The sequence below is a fragment of the Drosophila miranda genome, chromosome XL, assembly GCF_003369915.1.
Source record: "Drosophila miranda strain MSH22 chromosome XL, D.miranda_PacBio2.1, whole genome shotgun sequence".
In the NCBI taxonomy this organism is placed as follows: domain Eukaryota; kingdom Metazoa; phylum Arthropoda; class Insecta; order Diptera; family Drosophilidae; genus Drosophila; species Drosophila miranda.
The window spans coordinates 16515048-16533910 of record NC_046673.1 but is presented as its reverse complement, the minus strand read 5'-3'; the positions used below and the strand labels follow the sequence as shown (position 1 = coordinate 16533910).

General features: G+C 45.2%; 4 protein-coding genes and 1 long non-coding RNA gene across 5 annotated transcripts; 2 read left to right on the top strand and 3 right to left on the bottom strand.

The window, feature by feature from the left end:
• Positions 1-603: 603 nt before the first annotated feature.
• Positions 604-1995, bottom strand: LOC117193840. The gene is made up of 3 exons (XR_004474713.1): positions 1826-1995; positions 1569-1746; positions 604-1497 (listed from the first exon to the last, which is right to left on the bottom strand). It is a non-coding gene; the product is annotated as an uncharacterized LOC117193840 (long non-coding RNA).
• A 3951-nt stretch (positions 1996-5946) lies between these two features.
• LOC108164503 (N-acetylglucosamine-6-phosphate deacetylase) lies at positions 5947-8200 on the top strand. Its single transcript, XM_017300284.2, has 4 exons — positions 5947-6286; positions 6617-6885; positions 6935-7475; positions 7533-8200. Exons 1-4 carry the CDS (start codon positions 6055-6057, stop codon positions 7712-7714), a joined length of 1224 nt encoding a protein of 407 aa, XP_017155773.1. The 5' UTR covers positions 5947-6054; the 3' UTR covers positions 7715-8200.
• A 597-nt stretch (positions 8201-8797) lies between these two features.
• LOC108164509 (ras-related protein Rab-10) lies at positions 8798-11592 on the bottom strand. Its single transcript, XM_017300292.2, has 4 exons — positions 11162-11592; positions 10321-10520; positions 10128-10217; positions 8798-9914 (listed from the first exon to the last, which is right to left on the bottom strand). Exons 1-4 carry the CDS (start codon positions 11286-11288, stop codon positions 9717-9719), a joined length of 615 nt encoding a protein of 204 aa, XP_017155781.1. The 5' UTR covers positions 11289-11592; the 3' UTR covers positions 8798-9716.
• A 1221-nt stretch (positions 11593-12813) lies between these two features.
• Positions 12814-15334, top strand: LOC108164527. The gene is made up of 2 exons (XM_017300319.2): positions 12814-12938; positions 12999-15334. The coding sequence occupies exon 2, from the start codon at positions 13002-13004 to the stop codon at positions 15165-15167; it is 2166 nt and encodes a 721-aa protein (XP_017155808.1). The 5' UTR covers positions 12814-12938; positions 12999-13001; the 3' UTR covers positions 15168-15334.
• A 185-nt stretch (positions 15335-15519) lies between these two features.
• LOC108164528 (protein obstructor-E) lies at positions 15520-18642 on the bottom strand. The gene is made up of 4 exons (XM_017300320.2): positions 18358-18642; positions 16447-16662; positions 16175-16369; positions 15520-16096 (listed from the first exon to the last, which is right to left on the bottom strand). The coding sequence occupies exons 1-4, from the start codon at positions 18407-18409 to the stop codon at positions 15867-15869; spliced, it is 693 nt and encodes a 230-aa protein (XP_017155809.1). The 5' UTR covers positions 18410-18642; the 3' UTR covers positions 15520-15866.
• Between the last annotated feature and the right edge of the window lie 221 nt (positions 18643-18863).

The window sequence follows — 18863 nt, the reverse complement described above, 5'->3', positions numbered from 1 at the left end:
TGCCAGCAAAGGCGTTGATTCAATATCATCCCCTACGGCCGTACACATTCAGTTCTGCCTTTTCCCATTACTGTCCATGGCTGTCCTCGCCCTCGTCATCGCCCTCGCCCTCGCCTTCGCCCCGTAGTCCGTAGTCCGTAGTCCGGACAGAGCGCTATCATCCCCATCACCATCACCATCGTCGTCGTCATCATCCATGCCGTGCCGTGCCGTGCCGGGCCGTGCCGTTTTAATCAATTATAATTGCTAGCATTTTTGATTAGTTGGCACCTGCCCCAGTCATCAGCAACGTCCAAATGGTTGGGAATCGTTTTGGTCAACCATCCAGAGCAACGTATGTTGGATTCCGGTCGGTATGTGGCTGCCCTGCTGCTGGTGCGGGCCTGCAATGGGTGTTCTGGCCAAGAGGCGACGAGAAGAGAAGAGGAGACTGGCAAACATTTTACGTAATTGCGCACATATTTAAATTGCGTTCCATAAAGCACAATACATCAAATTATGAACCAAAGTAAAGTAAATCTGACAGGCAGACTCAGATGTGGAGATGGGCATAAAAATGGAGGTGGACCTGGAGGTGGAGGTGGAGTTGGAGTTGGAGTTGGAGTCCTAAGGCCAGTTAATAAGTAAGCTGCAGGATTCGTCTTGCTGTCCTGTCCGTTCTTTGGTCTGGCTGTCTATGCATCCAGTGACTGGCTTCGTTTGTCTTTCGCATGCATTTTGCATGAGATTTTTGTGCACTCAAAACTGAGGAAAATATCTATCCATCTGCATTCGGGCAGATCTAAGATCTTTACGTTGGATATTATAATGTGATGAAGATCTCAATGAATTCATAATAATGAAATGAAAGATGTTAAGATTGGGTGAAGAATCCAGGCATGAATTATTTCTTACAGTGTACCAAAACCACAGACAGAGCATTGCACTGGCAGTATAATTTATTTAGATTGTCTTGGCAAATATTTATGCACATGTTTTTATTGATTTATAAATCAGTTCTTTCCCTTTGGGGCCAGGCCAAAGCCCTGGCCTCGACTCTGTCCGTAATTAACGAAGAGGACAGGCCCAGGGTAGGGCCGGGCTCAAGTAGCCATCAAGATAAATTACCTCAAAAGCGATTTCGGCCATATCGGGCCTAGTTGAATGAAAACTTTACCGCACTTAAGTGTCGCATTATGGTTCCCGGAAGGGATGACACTTATACACTTACACCCACCCCCCCACCACGAATGGAGTTCAAAGCTAATCCCTTTCCGGGCCTTCGCTGGCTCCTGGATTAGAGGCAATTGTCCGTGAGTTTGGGAGGGCCATCGGCATCGCCATCGCTATACTTGTGGGTCATATCCTTATCCATGGCTGGTTAAGTTTGCAACTGATTTGATTCCATTTTGGCCAATTGTCCTTGCCGGCCACGCCTGCAGCTAAACGTTCTGCCGCAACGAGAGTGGCAGCAAAAAAGGACCACTCCTTCCCGTTCCCCATCGTTCGACTGGATATCTAAATATACGAGTATATGTATGTACATATGTATGTATATCCAAATCGTTTTGATGCGTCTATGTATGTACCTCGAAAATATTTCACAGGCAATTTCGCATCTTCACACACAGCTTCGTCCTCATCGTTGTCGTCTTGGTTCTGGTCTCCGTCCCCGTCCCCTGTTCCTGTTTCTGAATTCCTAGCCTCCGTCTTAGTGCCGGTCCTGCCACTCCTGGGCAGGGACATCCACTATTGTGCATATACAAACTGTAATACAAAATTCAGTCCACGTCTCAAGCACTTATTGATACGTGAGCATAGATGACATACACATGCTCGTACTCACACTCCTACTCCCACAGACACAGTTGTAAGTAGCGCATATATATGCATAGGGTCTGTATACGGGGGCGTGGGGAGTCCTGTGGGCAAGGACACTGGACACCGGACAGGGAACAGACGGCAGGCTCGGGCCAAAGGGCATGTACTAGCCGACCATCAAAAACTGCCGTCAGTGAAAACACTGCGTGAGAAAAAAAAACAATAGTAATAATAATAAATAAAAATGCAATAAAAAATTACCTTCAAAGCCAGATATTTGTTTAAATACAATTTGCACAAAACTCTTAATTCCTTGAACAGTTTTCATGATTAGTAGCTTATATTGTTGAGACCTAAAGCCACTAAACGGATATATTTACTTACTCAAACCATTAAAGAAATTGTTTTAAATTTTAACATTGCAAAAACATTAAATAAATATATGTTTCTTCTGGTAAAAAAAGCATATATGATACCTTAAACGACGCCTAATCAATAAAAGTTTTCAAAACATAAAAAAAAAATGTTTTCCTGTTCATAAATACCGCCAAAATGGATAAGCTTTGCATTTGAAAGCCTAATATTTCTCAGACGGTAAGCCGAAGCTACAAAGTGTTTGGATCTGATTGATCAGCTTTTTGGGGAAATTATTGAATATTAAATGACACAATTTCGAAGGACATTTAAGGGGCTACGGAATGACAGAGGGAGGGCCTCTAAAAGGGGTCCACAGACCCGAGAAGAAAAAACCCAGCACCGTGGCATATTTCACGGTAAAGTAATTCAATTCTAAATAAATGCAGAGCCGAGTCGATTTAGTCCGTCCGTCTGTGTCAGCAGCAGGAAAATGACATTAAACATTTCTCTGACACATACCAACATTTTAATTAATTAAATTAACTTATAATTGTGCGGTTACGTAAACGTACATTTTATACATACATACACGATAAATAGCCACCTTGAATAATTACTCAAATTACTCATTAAATGAATCATTACACTTCAAGCGCAGAGCATAATCCTGTCACGGATTTGCAGATCTTTCAAATGGAATACATGGAACAATCAAAACACTTATAGATGCAATAAATCATAACTGAGCAACGTCTTCACTAGAAATATAAAATATGACCATTTTCTATTATTGGGAATACGTCGGAATGTACATATTCCTATTTAAGAATAGAAATAGAAACTACCCGCATAAATCAAAAAGTGTGTCAGTGTCCAGCAAACTAAAGATATTTTAGCCGTGTATAATATTTCAAAGAAATTGAAAGAGAGATACAATTTGTCCGGTTAAAGGTGGATCACAATTAGCATCCATCTTAATCTCTTGAACCATCGCTCATTACAGAACGAGACCCAATAGCACGTCGAAATGAAATACGTGCCATGTTGTTAAATTATCGCGGTTGCAATAACCGAAAACGTTTATACATTTATTCTCTATGCCCAGCCACAGCAAAGGACCAAGGTATATTGTACGAGTATTTGCCCAGGAAGGATCAATGCTATCCCTGCACATCCTTTACTGCAGCGACTTGTATAAAAGGTGGGTCTTTCGGCACTTATACTACTAGGGTATTCTGGTTTTATAAAGATACCTTTTTGTCCCAACGAATTGGGACTATGTGGAAGGACCCACAATCCCACCTATCTATCATACCGAATACCTAGATATTTTCTCGATTTAGAGGGTATTCAAAAGGTTTATAGGCCCGGACAAATGGCATTATCACTTGTTTTATTTCGTTTGTGGTATTTTTTGTTTTTATAAACAGCAATGAATTGGCATTCGATTAATTAATTGGTAAATTGCAGTCAGAGACACGCACGTCTGAAGGACTCCATAAGGAGCATTGATTACTTCAATTTTGTATACATATGTACATACATACTTATAAATATGTATGTATGTATGTACCATATATAAAAGCAATCGGATATGTGTGTAAATGGACGCGAACAAATCAATTAACATTATTCATTCAAAGACAATTAATTCCCATAATTAAGTCTTATGAAATGCGCTCTTTGAAGTGCCAACTAAATGATGGATGCCAACCACAATATTGATGGTAAAGAAAATGATTATAAACGGAATCGCGTACAATAAAATAATCAGAACCATACATACTTGTACATACTCGTATTTTTTAATTTTATGTCAAAAATCATCATCATTGTTGAATGGTCTCGCCTGTTCAAAAATATTCAAATAAATTAATATGAATATTAATATGTATAACCATTTGGGTACCTTAAGAACCTGAAAGAAGACGATCACAAGTTGTTGGTGGGTGAACGGATCGCAGAGGTAGTGGATCCAAAGCTCTGACCGAAGAAGGTCCACGTGCAAGCAAGTATTCGAAGTGCAAGCGAAGAATAAAGTCGAGCGCGTCTCGCTGCATGCATATACATATGTATGTATGTATGTACAATATGCATTTATTTGGGTTTAACAAGTTTACATTCGCGGCTGGTTGAAACGGTGGTTGAAACGTAATTAAAATGTATGTACATAAATGCAAGTTCGAGGTTGAAAGCTCAAGTCGCGTGTGGATCTTGAGAGCGAGCGCGAGACTACTCTCAGAGAGCTGTCAGAGAGCGATAACAGGCTGTTAACCTGGGGTGCTAACAGCGCTGCTGCTCTGTTAAAGCTTTTTCAGCTGAAAAAGTAATTTACATATGTACATACATATGTATGTATATAAAGGAGCGTGGGATGGCATTTTTGACCGCCAATTGCTCCTGCTGCTCCATCTCATGATCTTACGTCTGGCGTTCCCTTCCGAAAGCTGTCCAAAGTGCGTCTTTTTAAGGCAAAGCAATGCCAGAGATCGCTTTAACTATATTTGCCTATTATGGTGTATAGCTCCTGCTCTCAAACTGTCTCCGGCTCGCTCGCTCTCTCTCGTCACGCCTAATGTGCACGACACAAAGGAACGGGGCGAGCCAATCTCGGCATAAACAGGTGACACCGAGAGACAATAAACTGCAATGGCATATATCGTGGGGTGTCGCAAGGCAAAGCGATGAGGCAGGGAGGAAGAGAGTGAGACAGAGAGAGCACACGGGGCGGGCCGAGATGCACACAAAGAGTGGAACATTTTGTTAAGGCCACTTTGCGACATTTTAATTTAAATGCTAATCAGTTGCCAATAGAGAAAAAAGAACGAACCTATGCATCCCACCTCGAGTGCACTCTTCCCCTCTGCCACCCCTTTTTGCAAGTCATTTGAGCAGAGCAGGGCAAAGAGTGGAAGTTGGTGAGAGGGGGAGGGTCAGGTGAATATCAAGAGAGGGAAACAGCGCTGCAATTTGTGTAAAATGTCGGCCATTGTGGATTAGCAGCAGCATCGGCCGCCGTCTGTCGCAGGCGGCCTACGAGTATGTGCAGTTGGGGCGACGGACGGGAGGCTGTCGTGCTTCCACCTGCAGCTAACGGTTTAGTTGCGATGCCCTTCACAAAAGGGTACAGCGACTTAAAGAAGGCGTTTCCAGTTACATATGATGTTTTTTAGTTGCTATAGCGTCTTTTTTTTGTTGCTGAACGTTTCATACATTTAGTTCTCAATGGATCTGCGAGGGTATCAAAGGCTTCGGCTGGGCCTGCTTTATGTTTGTTTCTGTTTGGGGCTGTTGTTGGAGCTGCCGTGTCATCATTATCATTTGCATTTGCATTTTCGGCAGGCGGCCAGTGGCTCAGCACCCTGTGCCCTTGTTTGCCTCTGTTGTTTGGCAAATATTGGCATTTTATGCTGCGTCCACAGCGTACGTCTATGGTCCGGCGATAGCATCAGCAGAGGCACTGGCATGTGAGTGTCAAAGTGGCGAAATGGCTAATTCCCCCAAGCATTTTGTGCCATAAAAACAAATTGTACATGGGCCACAGAGAGTGTATAAATAGTCAACCCAAGAGTTGAGAGTGCAATCAAAAATTGAGTTAAGGAATGGAACAAAATGCATTTACATGATTTAAATCTCCCACCTCAATATACAAGTATCGATAGACTGCACACTGCCTAAAGGTGGCTGATGAGGCACTCAAAGGACTGCCAATCTGGTCGATATTTAGGGTATTTCTATACTCCGCACCTACCAGCACTTGCGGCTTACCACTATGCAACACTGATTGGTTGTTATCGTTAATTTCGTTTTCGTTTGCGTTTTACGTTTTTTTTTATTGGACTTTAATTTGTTTTCTGTTTAAAATAAGTTTAGTTTAGTTAACGACTGCCTCCCGCCATGGCCGCACCACGACTCTGCGACTGTGATAGCCCCACGCTGCGACTGCTGCAGCTCACCAACTGCCGCCTGGTGCGCGGCCACCAGTTGGTCCGCGACGATTTGTGGGTGCGCGATGGGAAGATCGTCAATCCTGAGCCCGTGTTCTTTGATGAACAGACTAGGGCCCACAGGCGCATCGACTGCCACGGTGCCATAATCGCCCCCGGCTACATTGACCTGCAGATTAATGGTAAGCCCCGCTTCCACCATCAACGCTATTCTCGCACTCCCATTTGGAAATTTCACTTTCGCTGCGAATTCAATCAGTCCGTCAAGGTCGGGCGGGTCTTCTCAATTCACCCAATTACATGATGGCCTGGCCGTCCCCGTAATCAGCTCGTTAATCTTATCGCCCCTTTGGCGGTCCCACAAGTGGTGCACCGCACTGGCGTCACGATAGAGCTAACCCAGCTTGTGTGATAAGCTTTGCCTTTGTTTTGGGGTCGCTTTGTGCGTGGGAATGACCCCATTAATGCCTTCTCTTTACTGAATCCGCACTTCCCATTGAACTCCCGATCAGGTGGCTATGGTGTGGATTTCTCGCACGACAAGGACACCATTGAGGAGGGCGTCACCAAGGTGGCCAAGGGACTGGTCCGGTGTGGCGTTACCTCCTTCTGCCCGACGCTAGTGACCTCACCAAACGCCAGCTACCACTCGATACTGCCGCGCATACCCAAAAGAGTGCCAGAGGGAGCTGGAATCCTGGGCATCCATGCCGAAGGGCCATTCATAAATCCCCAGAAGAAGGGTGCCCATCCTGAGAACTGCATTCAGACAATTGACAAGGTAAGCGGATCTCTCAAGTCCCATTCCTCTCTAATGATCCAATCTGCAGGGGCTGGAGACACTGGAGACGACATATGGATCGCTGGAGCGCCTTAAGATCATTACTTTGGCGCCGGAGAAGGTCAGCGATCCGGAGGTTATTGGACAGCTGGTGGCCAAAGGCATAACCGTGTCCCTGGGCCATTCTGCAGCCACACTGAGCGACGGCGAGCGTGCCGTCCAACAGGGCGCCACCATGATCACGCATCTGTTCAACGCCATGCTGCCGTTCCACCATCGCGACCCCGGCCTGGTGGGACTGCTCTCCTCCGATGCCGTGCCCCAGGGACGGACCGTCTATTTCGGCATCATTTCGGATGGGGTGCACACACATCCCGCTGCGCTAAGGATCGCCTATCGCACCCATCCCGACGGTCTCGTCCTGGTCACCGATGCCATTTCGGCCTTGGGCCTGCAAGACGGCATCCATCACATCGGTCAGCTGCCGCTGGAGGTCAGAAGGGGCAAGGCCTTTATCGCCGGCACCGAGACCCTCTGCGGCAGCATCGCACCCATGGACGAGTGTGTGCGCATCTTCCAAAAGGCCACAAGTGAGTAGTGCTGCTCTGTTCCTCTTCACATCGTAATCGTTGTCCCTGATCCCACAGATTGCTCTATTGTGTATGCCATTGAGGCGGCCACCTTGCATCCTGCCCGTTGCATCAATATCGAACACCAGAAGGGAACCCTAGACTTTGACTCCGATGCCGACTTCATACTCCTGAATGACGAGCTGCGTGTACTGTCCACCTGGATAGCGGGCTCCTGTGTGTATCAGTGCTTCAAATAGAACTTGCGATACATATTTATATGTACATATACACGGATATAGAAGCGATACTGGGATGCACACATGTATTATACACGCACGATTCTCTGATTAAACTGTGAAATCTCTACGTTCCAATTGCAGAGTAGTTCTTCTGTATTACACGTACAAGCTGTGATTTGTAGGATGTCCCTGTATGTCCCTCAGCTCAGATCTTTTCACTGGATACAAATTGTAACATTGTAGAAAAATCGTTTGAAACACGACTCCTCAAGTGATAAGTCTGTTAATATGCCTCCAAAATGAAGCATTATTCCAAATATGCACTAGACAGATCTGTTCATTCCACCGAAAGAACCATCTTATCCTTTGGATGATATACCCAACCCTTAAACTGCAAGTTTGAGGTCTTTAAACATCGTGCTTAGGTTGAAATTTTGAGATTAAGGCCTGAGATGTGAGATCATTTTCTATTTCATTTGGTCGATGAGTCGGCAGACGTTTTGAAGCACAAAAAGTAGACGTGAAATCGTAGGATCGCCCCCAAGGTTTCCGTTCACCACAAAATACTCCGCATGCAGCCTTCATCACTGTATTGGGATATGGCTTGGATTGTTCATTATATTTTTTTTAATCGGTAAATCATTTGGTGTGGACAACTACACTAAATCCATATACAATTACAAATAATAAGTATTACACAAAAAAAAATAGGTTTACAATAAAATTACAAGAAGGAAAAAGTACACAAACGTACATCATAATATTTAGGTTTTAGGTTTCAGGCTGGGCGCGATTAAAACGATAACACCCCGCCCTCCCCTCCCCCCACACTCTCTCACACACACACACACACTTATGTATGGTGTGTACTATATATATGCATTGATCAGAAAACAATTGTGGAAACAGGCACAGCGAAACCTCTGGCATGATGAGTGATTCCAGACCCAGAAGACCCCCAACCCCACCCCCTCCTCACTCTGCGACAGCTTACAAACAAAACGAAACGATACGAAAACGAAGCTACATATATAAGTACCATAGCATATACACACGAGTATATATATAAACCTATGTATTACTGGTAGGTATCTAGGCTGCAAACACAAATAGTACGATGAAGAAAAACCCACCCACACTTTTGCCAGAGGACTACGGACTGTGGACTGTGGACTGCGGACTGCGGACTGCGGACTGTGGAAATGGAAGATGGAGCAGTAAAGGTGCGCTGGTGTAGTATGTAATAGGAATCATGGTATATAGCATATCAAAAAATGTTCCATTATAAAAAATTGCTTTGTTTTTCTAGCGTTTTCTCGTCTAGAGATGGTCTATGGAAAAAAGGGTGTTGTTCTTCTGTGGTACTCCCTACTCGTATTACTCGTATTGTAAAAAATCTGTCCCACGTTAGCTAACTAGAAATCGCTCAAGATGTCCGCTTTCCTGGGAAGCCTGACACGCCTTAAACAGTCCTGGAGTGCAGTGCCCTGAGACAGACATGAAATGCAGTTCTGTTTCTCCTTCTTCTGCTTCTCTCGCTCGCGCGGTTTATAATTTTTTTTTTTTGTTTTGTTGTTGGTCGAGAATTGTTCTTGGTTCAAAATGTGTTGTGCGTTAACTAACGTATCTGTATCTCTAGCTGTTTCTGTATCTGAAGCTTCCTTATAACAAACATCTTTGTCGTCTACGGATTGTAAAGTTTCTTCCAAATGTTCGTTGTTACAAATTGTTTAAACTTTAGGTAGGTTGTTTCTGTTACTGTTTCTGTTTCTATTGTTTGTTTGCTTGCTTTTCCTTCTGCATATTTTCTTGTAGTAAGTAATTTCTCTCCTCTCCATCTACCCCGGTCTGTGTGTGTTTACGTTTATTGCTTCATTTGCGTGTGGAGCAGTTTCAAAAACCGATCCGCAAACCCCCAATATCTCGTCTCGCGTCGCACAGCTAAACACACGCCACCGCCACGGCCACGGCAGAGAGAGCCTTGACCAACGGGCCGGCCTCAGGGCCACTCGTCCCCGTTTTACGCACAGCATTTGCTGTAGCCCGGGGCCTTGTCATTATTCCGGCGATCGATGACAACGCGCTCAGGATTCTCGGCCGCCTCCTTTCCAGATGTCTTATCCAATATGGCCTCGGCAAGCTCGCAAAAAGCACGCTCAATGTTGATGTTCGACTTGGCGGATGTTTCCATGAACCTTATGCCGTGCTCGCGGGCAATCTAAGTGGAGAGTATTACGGAAACAGTCAGTTTATACGAATGGAAAGATGTCTTGCCTACAGCTGCGATCAATATCATAGTGGCAATGAGAAGTATTTCTTCTTTTCAGCTCAGGAACACAGAAAGTGAAATAGAACTTATAATTTAGATATTGCCATAAAAACACTATTCTGTTGACCGCTGCTGTAGCCATAATGGTTGAGTTTTGCTTACCGCCTCGCCGCGCTCTTTGTTCACCACACGCTTGTCCGTCATATCGCATTTGTTGCCCAGAATCATTTTCTCGACATCCTCGTTGGCATGCTGCAGAGAGCCACAGAAGACAGAGAGAGAGCGAGCGGAAGAGAGAGAGTGATGATGATGAATCAATCAGCGAACGGGACCACTTATTCACTCTTGCACTCACCTCGTCTATGTTCCGTAGCCATTTGACGATATTCTCGAAACTCTTTTCGTTCGTTATGTCATAGACTAGCATGATGCCCATCGCCCCGCGATAGTAGGAGGTGGTTATTGTGTGGAATCTCTCCTGGCCGGCCGTGTCCCATATCTGTAGTTTGATCTTTTTGCCCCTCAGTTCCACGGTTTTGATTTTGAAATCAATTCCTAAAAATAAAATTTAATCGTACGTTATGACGTCACAATATGCATTAGAACGCCGACTGGCCATAAACCAAAAAAAAAAAAAAAAAAAAAAACAGTTGTCCTCTCTCATAAATTATGAATCACCAGAGCACACACACGACGCACACACACACACAGCCCATGGGACAGACACGGATATGGAAGTGAGACAGATAGATAAATAAATGTTTGCACGTATCGGTTACGTGTATTAATCTAGTTTTATTGCCTAACTAGGGGCAGGGCTACCGTAACCCGCTCTCCACAGACCGAGTCCAAAGGCTGCAACGATCTCTACATTCACACATATTTATTTACATATGCAGAGAGAAACAGTAGAATGCATTCACACTGAGAAACATAAGCATACATATGCGCACATGTCGAGATGCCTTTGCAGGGAATATTCCCGTTTCTGATCCCACCGATAAGACAATGCCACGCCCAATTACACACACGCATATCCTTGACACAGCCGCCGCCGCCTACCCACTGCCACAGCTGACACAACTTCGGCATCTACACATGTGCATACACATGTACTACATAAGTAAATTGTAGGCAAAATGTTTGTACGAATATCCCGTTTGCCTTTTGGACAGGCCATGGCCCATGTCACTCACCTATGGTGGATATAAAGGTCGAGGTGAAGGCATCATCGGAGAAACGGAATAATATGCAGGTCTTGCCAACACCCGAATCGCCAATTAGCAACAGTTTAAAGAGCAAATCGTAGGTTTTCTTCGCCATTTCCACACACCAGCGGCTCTTATAGAACAAAGCACACACAAACACACGCGCAGCACACAACGCACGCACCCACACAAACACACACACACACACCCACAGCACACAGGTGACAAGCGATTAATGCTCTTGCTCTAAATGCAATTTGTATATGCTTCGCTTTATTTAAATATGTTTTGTTGTTTTTTGGCTTTAGGTGCTGATTGATTTGATGAGAAACGTTGATTTATTTCAGCTATGCGCATTTGATTTGACTTTATATTTTTCTCTTTTTTCTGACCCTCAGACATATACCGAACTGCGTCACAAATATCAAAATATACTATAAATATACTGAAGAATTACTTGTATTCAAGTTCGATCATGTTCCATCGTTTTTGATATTCGGTTGAATATTTCCAGCAAGCTAAGACCCTCAGCTCTGAACTTATAGTTGTATCCGATTACTAAATCAATTTCCTACAAGACAGGTTAAACTTAAGCAAACGTAAACTTAAACAAAAAAAATGTTCACTAAATTAATGTTTCTACATGGTAACTACGCGCTAACTGCACATTTGCTACATAGTAACTACATTTTGATGTAATTACTAAAGGCGACACCTGAAGGGCTTACGTTTCAAAAAATTTTTCCCGTTTTCTTCATATAAGCCCCATTGAAGCGCCAGTGTGAAAAACCTCCGTTATTCACTTTCTGACATGGCTTTTCTTCCGACATTTTTGAAAAAATTTAGGAAAACGATCAAAAATTTGATGCTAGGCTCGAATTAGTATTCGATGTGGCCTGGAACATGGCTCTAAATGGCATTTCTACACGTTTTCTACTTTGGTGCATTCCACAAGAGGGTGAGTCAATAAGGCGTCTTAAAATGTACAGGAAAATACTATGAAAAGTATACACATTTGCAAGGTGTGTGAGGTAGACATGTAGGCACTAAAATCTGAAAATGCGATGAAATATACGGTCTGACCCTCAGAAATATACAAAAATATACCGTCTTATTTTAAAAATATACAGTAATAAAGCCCTAGCTATAGTGTCGATAGGGCGACTGTTTTTTTATTGAACTTTTTTGTTTAACCTTGTTTTTAGTCAAAATACAGTAAATGGGAGTACTCAAAAGTAATTAATCTTGTAAAAAATTTATTCATCAATAGGATAAAACTATGTGGGCAGGGCCGAAGGTTTTAGCTAGCCAGCTTTATTCAACGGAATATCAAAATTGAGCAATAGGAACGATTACTGTCTTACCTTTTTTTTTTGTTTGACCTTTTTGCTACAACCTTTTTCTATTCAAAATCCAATTAAAGCAAGTATTTAAAATAAAGCAATCAAGTAGAATATTGATTCAATAATCGTATAAAATTATGTGGGCAGGGCTGAGGATTCTATTTAGCTAGGAAGATTCCACGGAATATCAAAATCGAGGAATATATTTAATAGAACTTGAATTCGTCAGTATATTTACGGTATATTTTTACAATGAGAAGGTATATTTCTGAGGGTCGGACGGTATATTTTCACGATAATTCTGCGGGCACACTCAACACTGCAACCTAAACAATTTCCGAGTTGTCTTTGTTTTTTAACCATTTTCTACTTTTAAATTCAACAAATTTCCTAATTTGCGTGGAAGCTTGAACAAAAAACCGGTAAATAGCATCGATCTAAACATAGCGGCTGATATTTAACGATTCCTTTGCTCAAAAAAGGTCATGGATGTCGACTGGCAAAACAATCTGACTGCCATTAAGGATCGCGGCCAATATCTGCTGCAGACTGAAAAATGGGCCGACTGTCGTTTCCTAGTGGGCACATCTCCCAATCACCGTATCATTGCCGGTCATAAGCTACTCCTGGCGATGGGCTCGCCGGTGTTTGAGCGCATGTTCTTTGGCAATCTGCCGGACAAGACCGATCCCATTGTTATACCCGATGTGCAGCCGGAGGCCTTTGAGGCCATGATGGAGTACATCTACACGGACCGCATCACCATTGGCTCCTTTGATAAGGCCTGCGAGCTGTGCTACGTGGCCAAGAAATATATGCTGCCCCATGTCGTCACCCGCTGCACCCACTTCCTGTGGGCCGATCTCAGTCCCAAGAACGCCTGTCGCGCCTACGAGTTTGCCAAGCTATTTGATGAGCCACGCATTATGCAGAGCAGCATGGACCTGATTGCGACAAACACCAGGGAGGTGCTGTTGGATCCCAGCTTCATGGACATTGAGGTATCGACATTGATGGCAATACTGGATCAGAACCGCCTAAACATCGACTCTGAGCTTGATCTCTTCAACTGCCTGTTGAAGTTTGCCAATGAGAGGGGCATTCTCAACGACTCCGGCCAGCCCGATGGCCTCTACATGTCCGGCGACAAAGAAATCACGACCAAACAGTCGCCAGACCACTCCACCGGCGATATAATGGTGGAGGAAATCAAGATGGAGCCCGATGTGGCAGCCATGGTCCAGCACATGCATCAGGATGATGATGGGGACAGCTTCGAGGCAGATCCGAATGGAGCCTCAACCTCTTCCGCAGCTGCTGCGGCAGCGGCCAACGCTTCGCCTGATGCGAATTCCAATGCCGATGCCGATGCCGATGCTGATGCCGCTGCCTCTGACGATGTGGTCATCATCGAAAGCGATGCCTCGGGCAATGCCCTCGACGATGAGGTGAACATGATTAACATAATGGATGCCCAGCGCACCATCATGGACGGGGCGATGCTGCGGCAGGCCGTCAAGAAGATACGTTTCCTTACCATGACACCGCAGCAGTTTGCTGAAGGCCCGGCCCGTTCCAAGCTGTTGCAGCAGCATGAGGCTCTCGCCATCCTCATCAAGATCTCCAGTCCCACCCTGAACGACTGTAACATGCCCGAGGGCTTCTGTGTCTCTCGCAGCACTCGAAACTTTTACGAATCTGGACACCGTCAGCGAGAGTTGTCCACCTCCTATCGTCATTCCGGAGCCGCTGCCGAATCGTCGGCAACCTTCTTTCAGGTTTTTGGGAACCGAAACAACGGGGGCGAGGTGCTATTGTCCCGCTTGGGGGCCACAATACATCGCACGAACAATCGCGCCGACGCGCCCGCCCCCCCTATTAACGCTGGCGTCTTTGGCGAGGAGGGTATAATGCCCATAGGTTTGCGTGCGCCGGAAACGGTGAGTGTGGCGGACAATCCTTGCGCTAATCCCGCTAGCCATGCCACATTGCGTTGCTTTGGCGATGGCTATGAAGGCGGAGGAGCTGCCCCCGCTGGACCAAACAACGTCAATGAAAACGAGCCACCAGCTGCAGGAGGTGGTGGTGGAGTATGTGGTGTAAATGGAGGTGGAGGAGAATCCGGTGGGAACCAGCACAACGACATGGTCCGAGCCTACTGCACGCGCTCGCTGACACGTCAGTTCGACTATCGCAATACCAGCGTCACGGATGCGGGAGTCACCTTCCAGGTAGACACAAACATCTGGATACTGGGCGTCCAAGTGCCCACGCGTGTGCTCTGCGGCGAACTGATGACCTCTGCGGGCTTCACCGAACGCTACAACGAGGTTCTCTACGCCCACATCCAGGATATGCACGGCTCGCGCATCACCTACACCCATTGCACTGCCCGGGTGCGCTATGACTCGCTGCTGGACATCACCTTTGACCGGCCCGTCTACATCTACCGCAACCAGATCTACAAGATTTACGTGGTGTTCAACAAGACCGGCTGGTATCCGATGTACTCGTGCGTGCCCGACGCCAACAGCCATCGCGTCAAGTTCATGTTCAACGTGGGCAATCCCACGGAGTCGGTGCGCGATGGCCTCATCTATGCGATCATATTCTTCACTCCGCAGGACCATTCACGGCATCTGATCGACTGAGCCAGGTATTCAACGGATGTCGCCCACATTTGGCTTCACTTTAGGTTTAATTTTGAATTTTTGATGTGATAGTTTTAGGCTGCTAAGTATTTCCGCACGGATGGAAACTACTTTTCCCATATTCTTATCTTTAGAATAAAAATTGATCATCCAATTCCAATATCCGATATTCCCTAATTCCATGTTTTCATTATACTACCATTGTCCCACCTGAATTGCATCAGGCAAAACCGCGTTCCACGAACTAGTTCAAAGCCCGTTGGATTAAAACCACATACTAGTTCACTTCTGACAGCGCCCAAACAACGTTTGTGGCTAGTTTTCGCATGGATTTGTTTCCAAAAAAGTGTTACAATAAATAAAATTAACTTTATTGCGATTCATATACAAAAAGGAAGCCCACAGAACAACAAAAAGATAATAAAATACAGAAAGATAGAAAGACGACAATGTTAACAGGCAAAATTACTATATGCAATATTTTTTTTAATCGGGATTGGGTTTCTTTTCGCTAGGAAATTCGGGACAGTGCGAAAGGCATGCGCGTGCAGGGCTAGGATAGATAGATTTGAGTGAATTGGAGTGGTTTGGATAGATCGATTCGGAGCTATTTAGCTTTTCATATGTACGTATTTATATACAGAGCCGATCCGATCCGATCCGATCCGAGTCGAGATCGGACGAAGACGACGTGGATCTCTACTTTCCGTAGTTGGCGCAACCGCCGCTGGCGTACTCGGGCTCCTCGCAGGTGAGCGTGTGCTCATCGAAGACCTTGTCCTCGCCGCAACTGATGAGACGGGGATAACCCTCCACACAGGTGATCAGGCGATGGCAGTCCCCGGAAACGGGGAAACGTGGGAAGGGCCAGAAGCGAGCGGCCACCGAATTGGGATCCACCTTGGTGGGGCACTTGAAGCCAACGACAGCTGTTAGGGTGCAACAAGAGCCAAACATTATTATGTAGTTCGTAAATAGAGTGGGGATTGGGCGGTGGGGGATCTTACCCTCGGGATTGCAGTGGTCGAGTAGCTGGTCGGGCCAGTTGCAGCCATGGATGCGCTCATCGTAGGCCAGGCCAGCGTCGCAGTCCTGCTCGTGAGGCTCGCCGTGGGCACATTTGATGTACGTGGTGGCACAGTCCTTGGACACCGCATACAAACCGAACTGATACTCACAGCCCGGCGAGGAGATCGGAGTGGCTGTGGGGTGGGGTGGTCCAAAAGAAGTTCATTTTAAAGTTTATCCAAATCGGTTGGATATATCCGTATCTACTCACGATCCCACTGACGGCCCTTGCAGTCGACGGCCCAGTTGTAGTTGCAGTGATTGTGGACAGCGCCCTTGCCATCAAAGAGCAGTCCATTCTCGCAGGTCTCCAGGGTCAGGGTTCCATTGGTGCAGAGGAAGAACTGGTCGCAGTTCTCGGTATGGGCATAGGCCTGTTCACCGTACTTCTCTGGGCACTCCGGTGAGCCCACGGCCAGAGCATGTCCTGGGAATGGATCAAAAGAAACGTATGTAAAATATCTACTACTACCTTTAATTTTTCCATTTCTCTTCGATTAAATATCTATCTTCTATCCATCTTCGATGGATATATCTATTATCGATTTAAAAATTATTAAACATAGTCAAAAATCATCGTAATTGTTCGATCTCGATTGTTGTATCGAATCATCGAATTTTGACAGCTGCAGTTGCGAAAAGTGTCACCAGCACCCACCATTAACCACTTCCTTCCTGCCTCCCTGCCTTCCTTCCGGACTTGCCTCCCATGAGGAGGCGGAGGCGTGCAACTGGTTTGGGAGTGCGAGTGCGAGTGCAAGTGCAAGTGACGCCACTGCTCGTCTCGACACTTTCGCGCATCTTCGCGAAGCGGCATGGAGCGGCGCGGTGCGACGCGCGTCTAGCGGCAAATGTGCGGCTCCGTAACATGATGTAACCGTCGGCTGGGTATATCGCTTGGAATGCCGATGCCACCATCGAGATCGGGTAACAGGTTGATTGCCTACCTGTCTGCCAACACTTTGCTCAGAGCCCAAAGCCGACAACAAACACAGACGCACACGCATACAATGTGTGCGAGTGAGTATATATATTTAAATCTGTGAAGATTTCCGGTAATTTGTCTGGGACAAAATGTGTGTTGGGAAAACTCTCTCGGGGCGAAAATGCCGAAACGAAAGTTAATCGATGGCGTCTCGAATCTTTCGATGGCCTAACAATCGTTAGATGATCCCAACAGATCTGATCTCTTCCCAGATCGTAGCACAACTCATGCTATTACTTCGTTCTCTTAAATGGTGTTTGAAGAAAGGCAATCAAGAAGAGTGTTCTTCGATCATTCACCAATTAAATGGCAACGATTGGTCCCAACCTAACCTTTTGTTGGTTGAAACTTGTCGTGTCGGTTGGGCAATATCTAGATCGTATCAAGTGATTGTTTTGCAAGTCTTTGTTTTATTTATTTATTCCCACCCATAATTGTCAACTGGTTTGACGGGCCCCAAGTTCTACTTTGACCGACCGGGCTTTGGCATTTGATTTAGGTTGCGATTCCTGATACTCGTATGCTATACTATGTATTCATTGAATACTTGTGGTGCCAAGCACCAAACGGCTTGAAATGATCAGTGATTTCGAATCGATGATCAGATTTAAGATTGAGGATCTCGGCTAATGGAGATCTACATATGATCGTGCACCAGGCCCAACCCAGGCAGGCCCTCGTCTGCTCTACGCTTGTGAGTCAGCTTGAACAGAAAAGCAAAAGTGTTCGAGCGCACATGATCTGCATGCCAAATCAGCAGCAATAAGCCACTGTCCCTCCCCGCCATGGCGGTGTCTCAGGGTTAAGTATCCACCAATCTACCAATTGGAGCAGTCAGGTAACTAATCTTTGGCCTAGCCTTCGCTTGAAACCAGTAATTAAACTGGATTTTGATTTTGATTTCGGTATTTCGGCTTGCTACTGAGGTGAGAACAAAAGAGCTAACGGTGGCATGTGTGTGGTGTGGTGGGTCTGGCGACCGTCTATGACCACTTCACGCGATTGCAATTGGAATTTTTGAAAGTAAAAGCAACAAGCAACATGCTTCGTAATTGAAAGGTTGCGCTAATTGCGAATTGGGAATGGTGCAAACACACGAACACCACCGTGCCCCAAGGCCCTTTTTGGAATACTCACCAACTGTTATACAGGACAGGGCCAGGATACTGGATACTAGCATTCTCTGCATATTTAACACTTTGTGGTTTCTTTTATTATGAATTTGGGTAAAGCGGAAATTCAAAAACGGAAATTCACACACACACACACTCACACACACAGAGAAAATCACAAAACAACAACAACAAAATTTCAAATATTCAACACGCGCAAAAAAAATATAGGTGTCGAAAAAAAACTGAAACTTTCGCTCCAAGTGGCTTGTACGTTTTAACGGTTACGCGTTCCAAACTCAACTGAAAAGATTTATACCGGACTCCAAGAAGAAGAAGCAAGTTGCGGTAGCGGCAGAGGCAGACAGCGACGTCGACGGCGACAGTAAACAGAAACGAAAAAAAAAAAAAATACAAACAAACGACAAAAAGTTTTGCAAAAGCTTTGGGTTGTTGTTGTTGGGGGATTTGGTGGGTGGTAGGGATGTTAGGCTTTTTGCTGTGTGTTGTCACAGTTTTATTGAATGATCT

What these genes read in the sequence shown, in the direction of transcription:
- LOC108164503 (XM_017300284.2), top strand. Translation starts at nt 6,055, where the DNA reads ATGGCCGCACCACGACTCTGCGACTGTGATAGCCCCACGCTGCGACTG. An exon ending in CATTGACCTGCAGATTAATG is followed by an intron (nt 6,287 to 6,616) that starts GTAAGCCCCGCT and finishes ACTCCCGATCAG; the next exon opens with GTGGCTATGGTGTGGATTTC. An exon ending in GCATTCAGACAATTGACAAG is followed by an intron (nt 6,886 to 6,934) that starts GTAAGCGGATCT and finishes TCCAATCTGCAG; the next exon opens with GGGCTGGAGACACTGGAGAC.
- LOC108164509 (XM_017300292.2), bottom strand. Translation starts at nt 11,288, where the DNA reads ATGGCGAAGAAAACCTACGATTTGCTCTTTAAACTGTTGCTAATTGGC. An exon ending in GGCTACGGAACATAGACGAG is followed by an intron (nt 10,218 to 10,320) that starts GTGAGTGCAAGA and finishes GGCTCTCTGCAG; the next exon opens with CATGCCAACGAGGATGTCGA. An exon ending in ACAAAGAGCGCGGCGAGGCG is followed by an intron (nt 9,915 to 10,127) that starts GTAAGCAAAACT and finishes CTCTCCACTTAG; the next exon opens with ATTGCCCGCGAGCACGGCAT.
- LOC108164527 (XM_017300319.2), top strand. Translation starts at nt 13,002, where the DNA reads ATGGATGTCGACTGGCAAAACAATCTGACTGCCATTAAGGATCGCGGC.
- LOC108164528 (XM_017300320.2), bottom strand. Translation starts at nt 18,409, where the DNA reads ATGCAGAGAATGCTAGTATCCAGTATCCTGGCCCTGTCCTGTATAACA. An exon ending in CCTGTCCTGTATAACAGTTG is followed by an intron (nt 16,663 to 18,357) that starts GTGAGTATTCCA and finishes ATCCATTCCCAG; the next exon opens with GACATGCTCTGGCCGTGGGC. An exon ending in CAAGGGCCGTCAGTGGGATC is followed by an intron (nt 16,370 to 16,446) that starts GTGAGTAGATAC and finishes CCCACCCCACAG; the next exon opens with CCACTCCGATCTCCTCGCCG.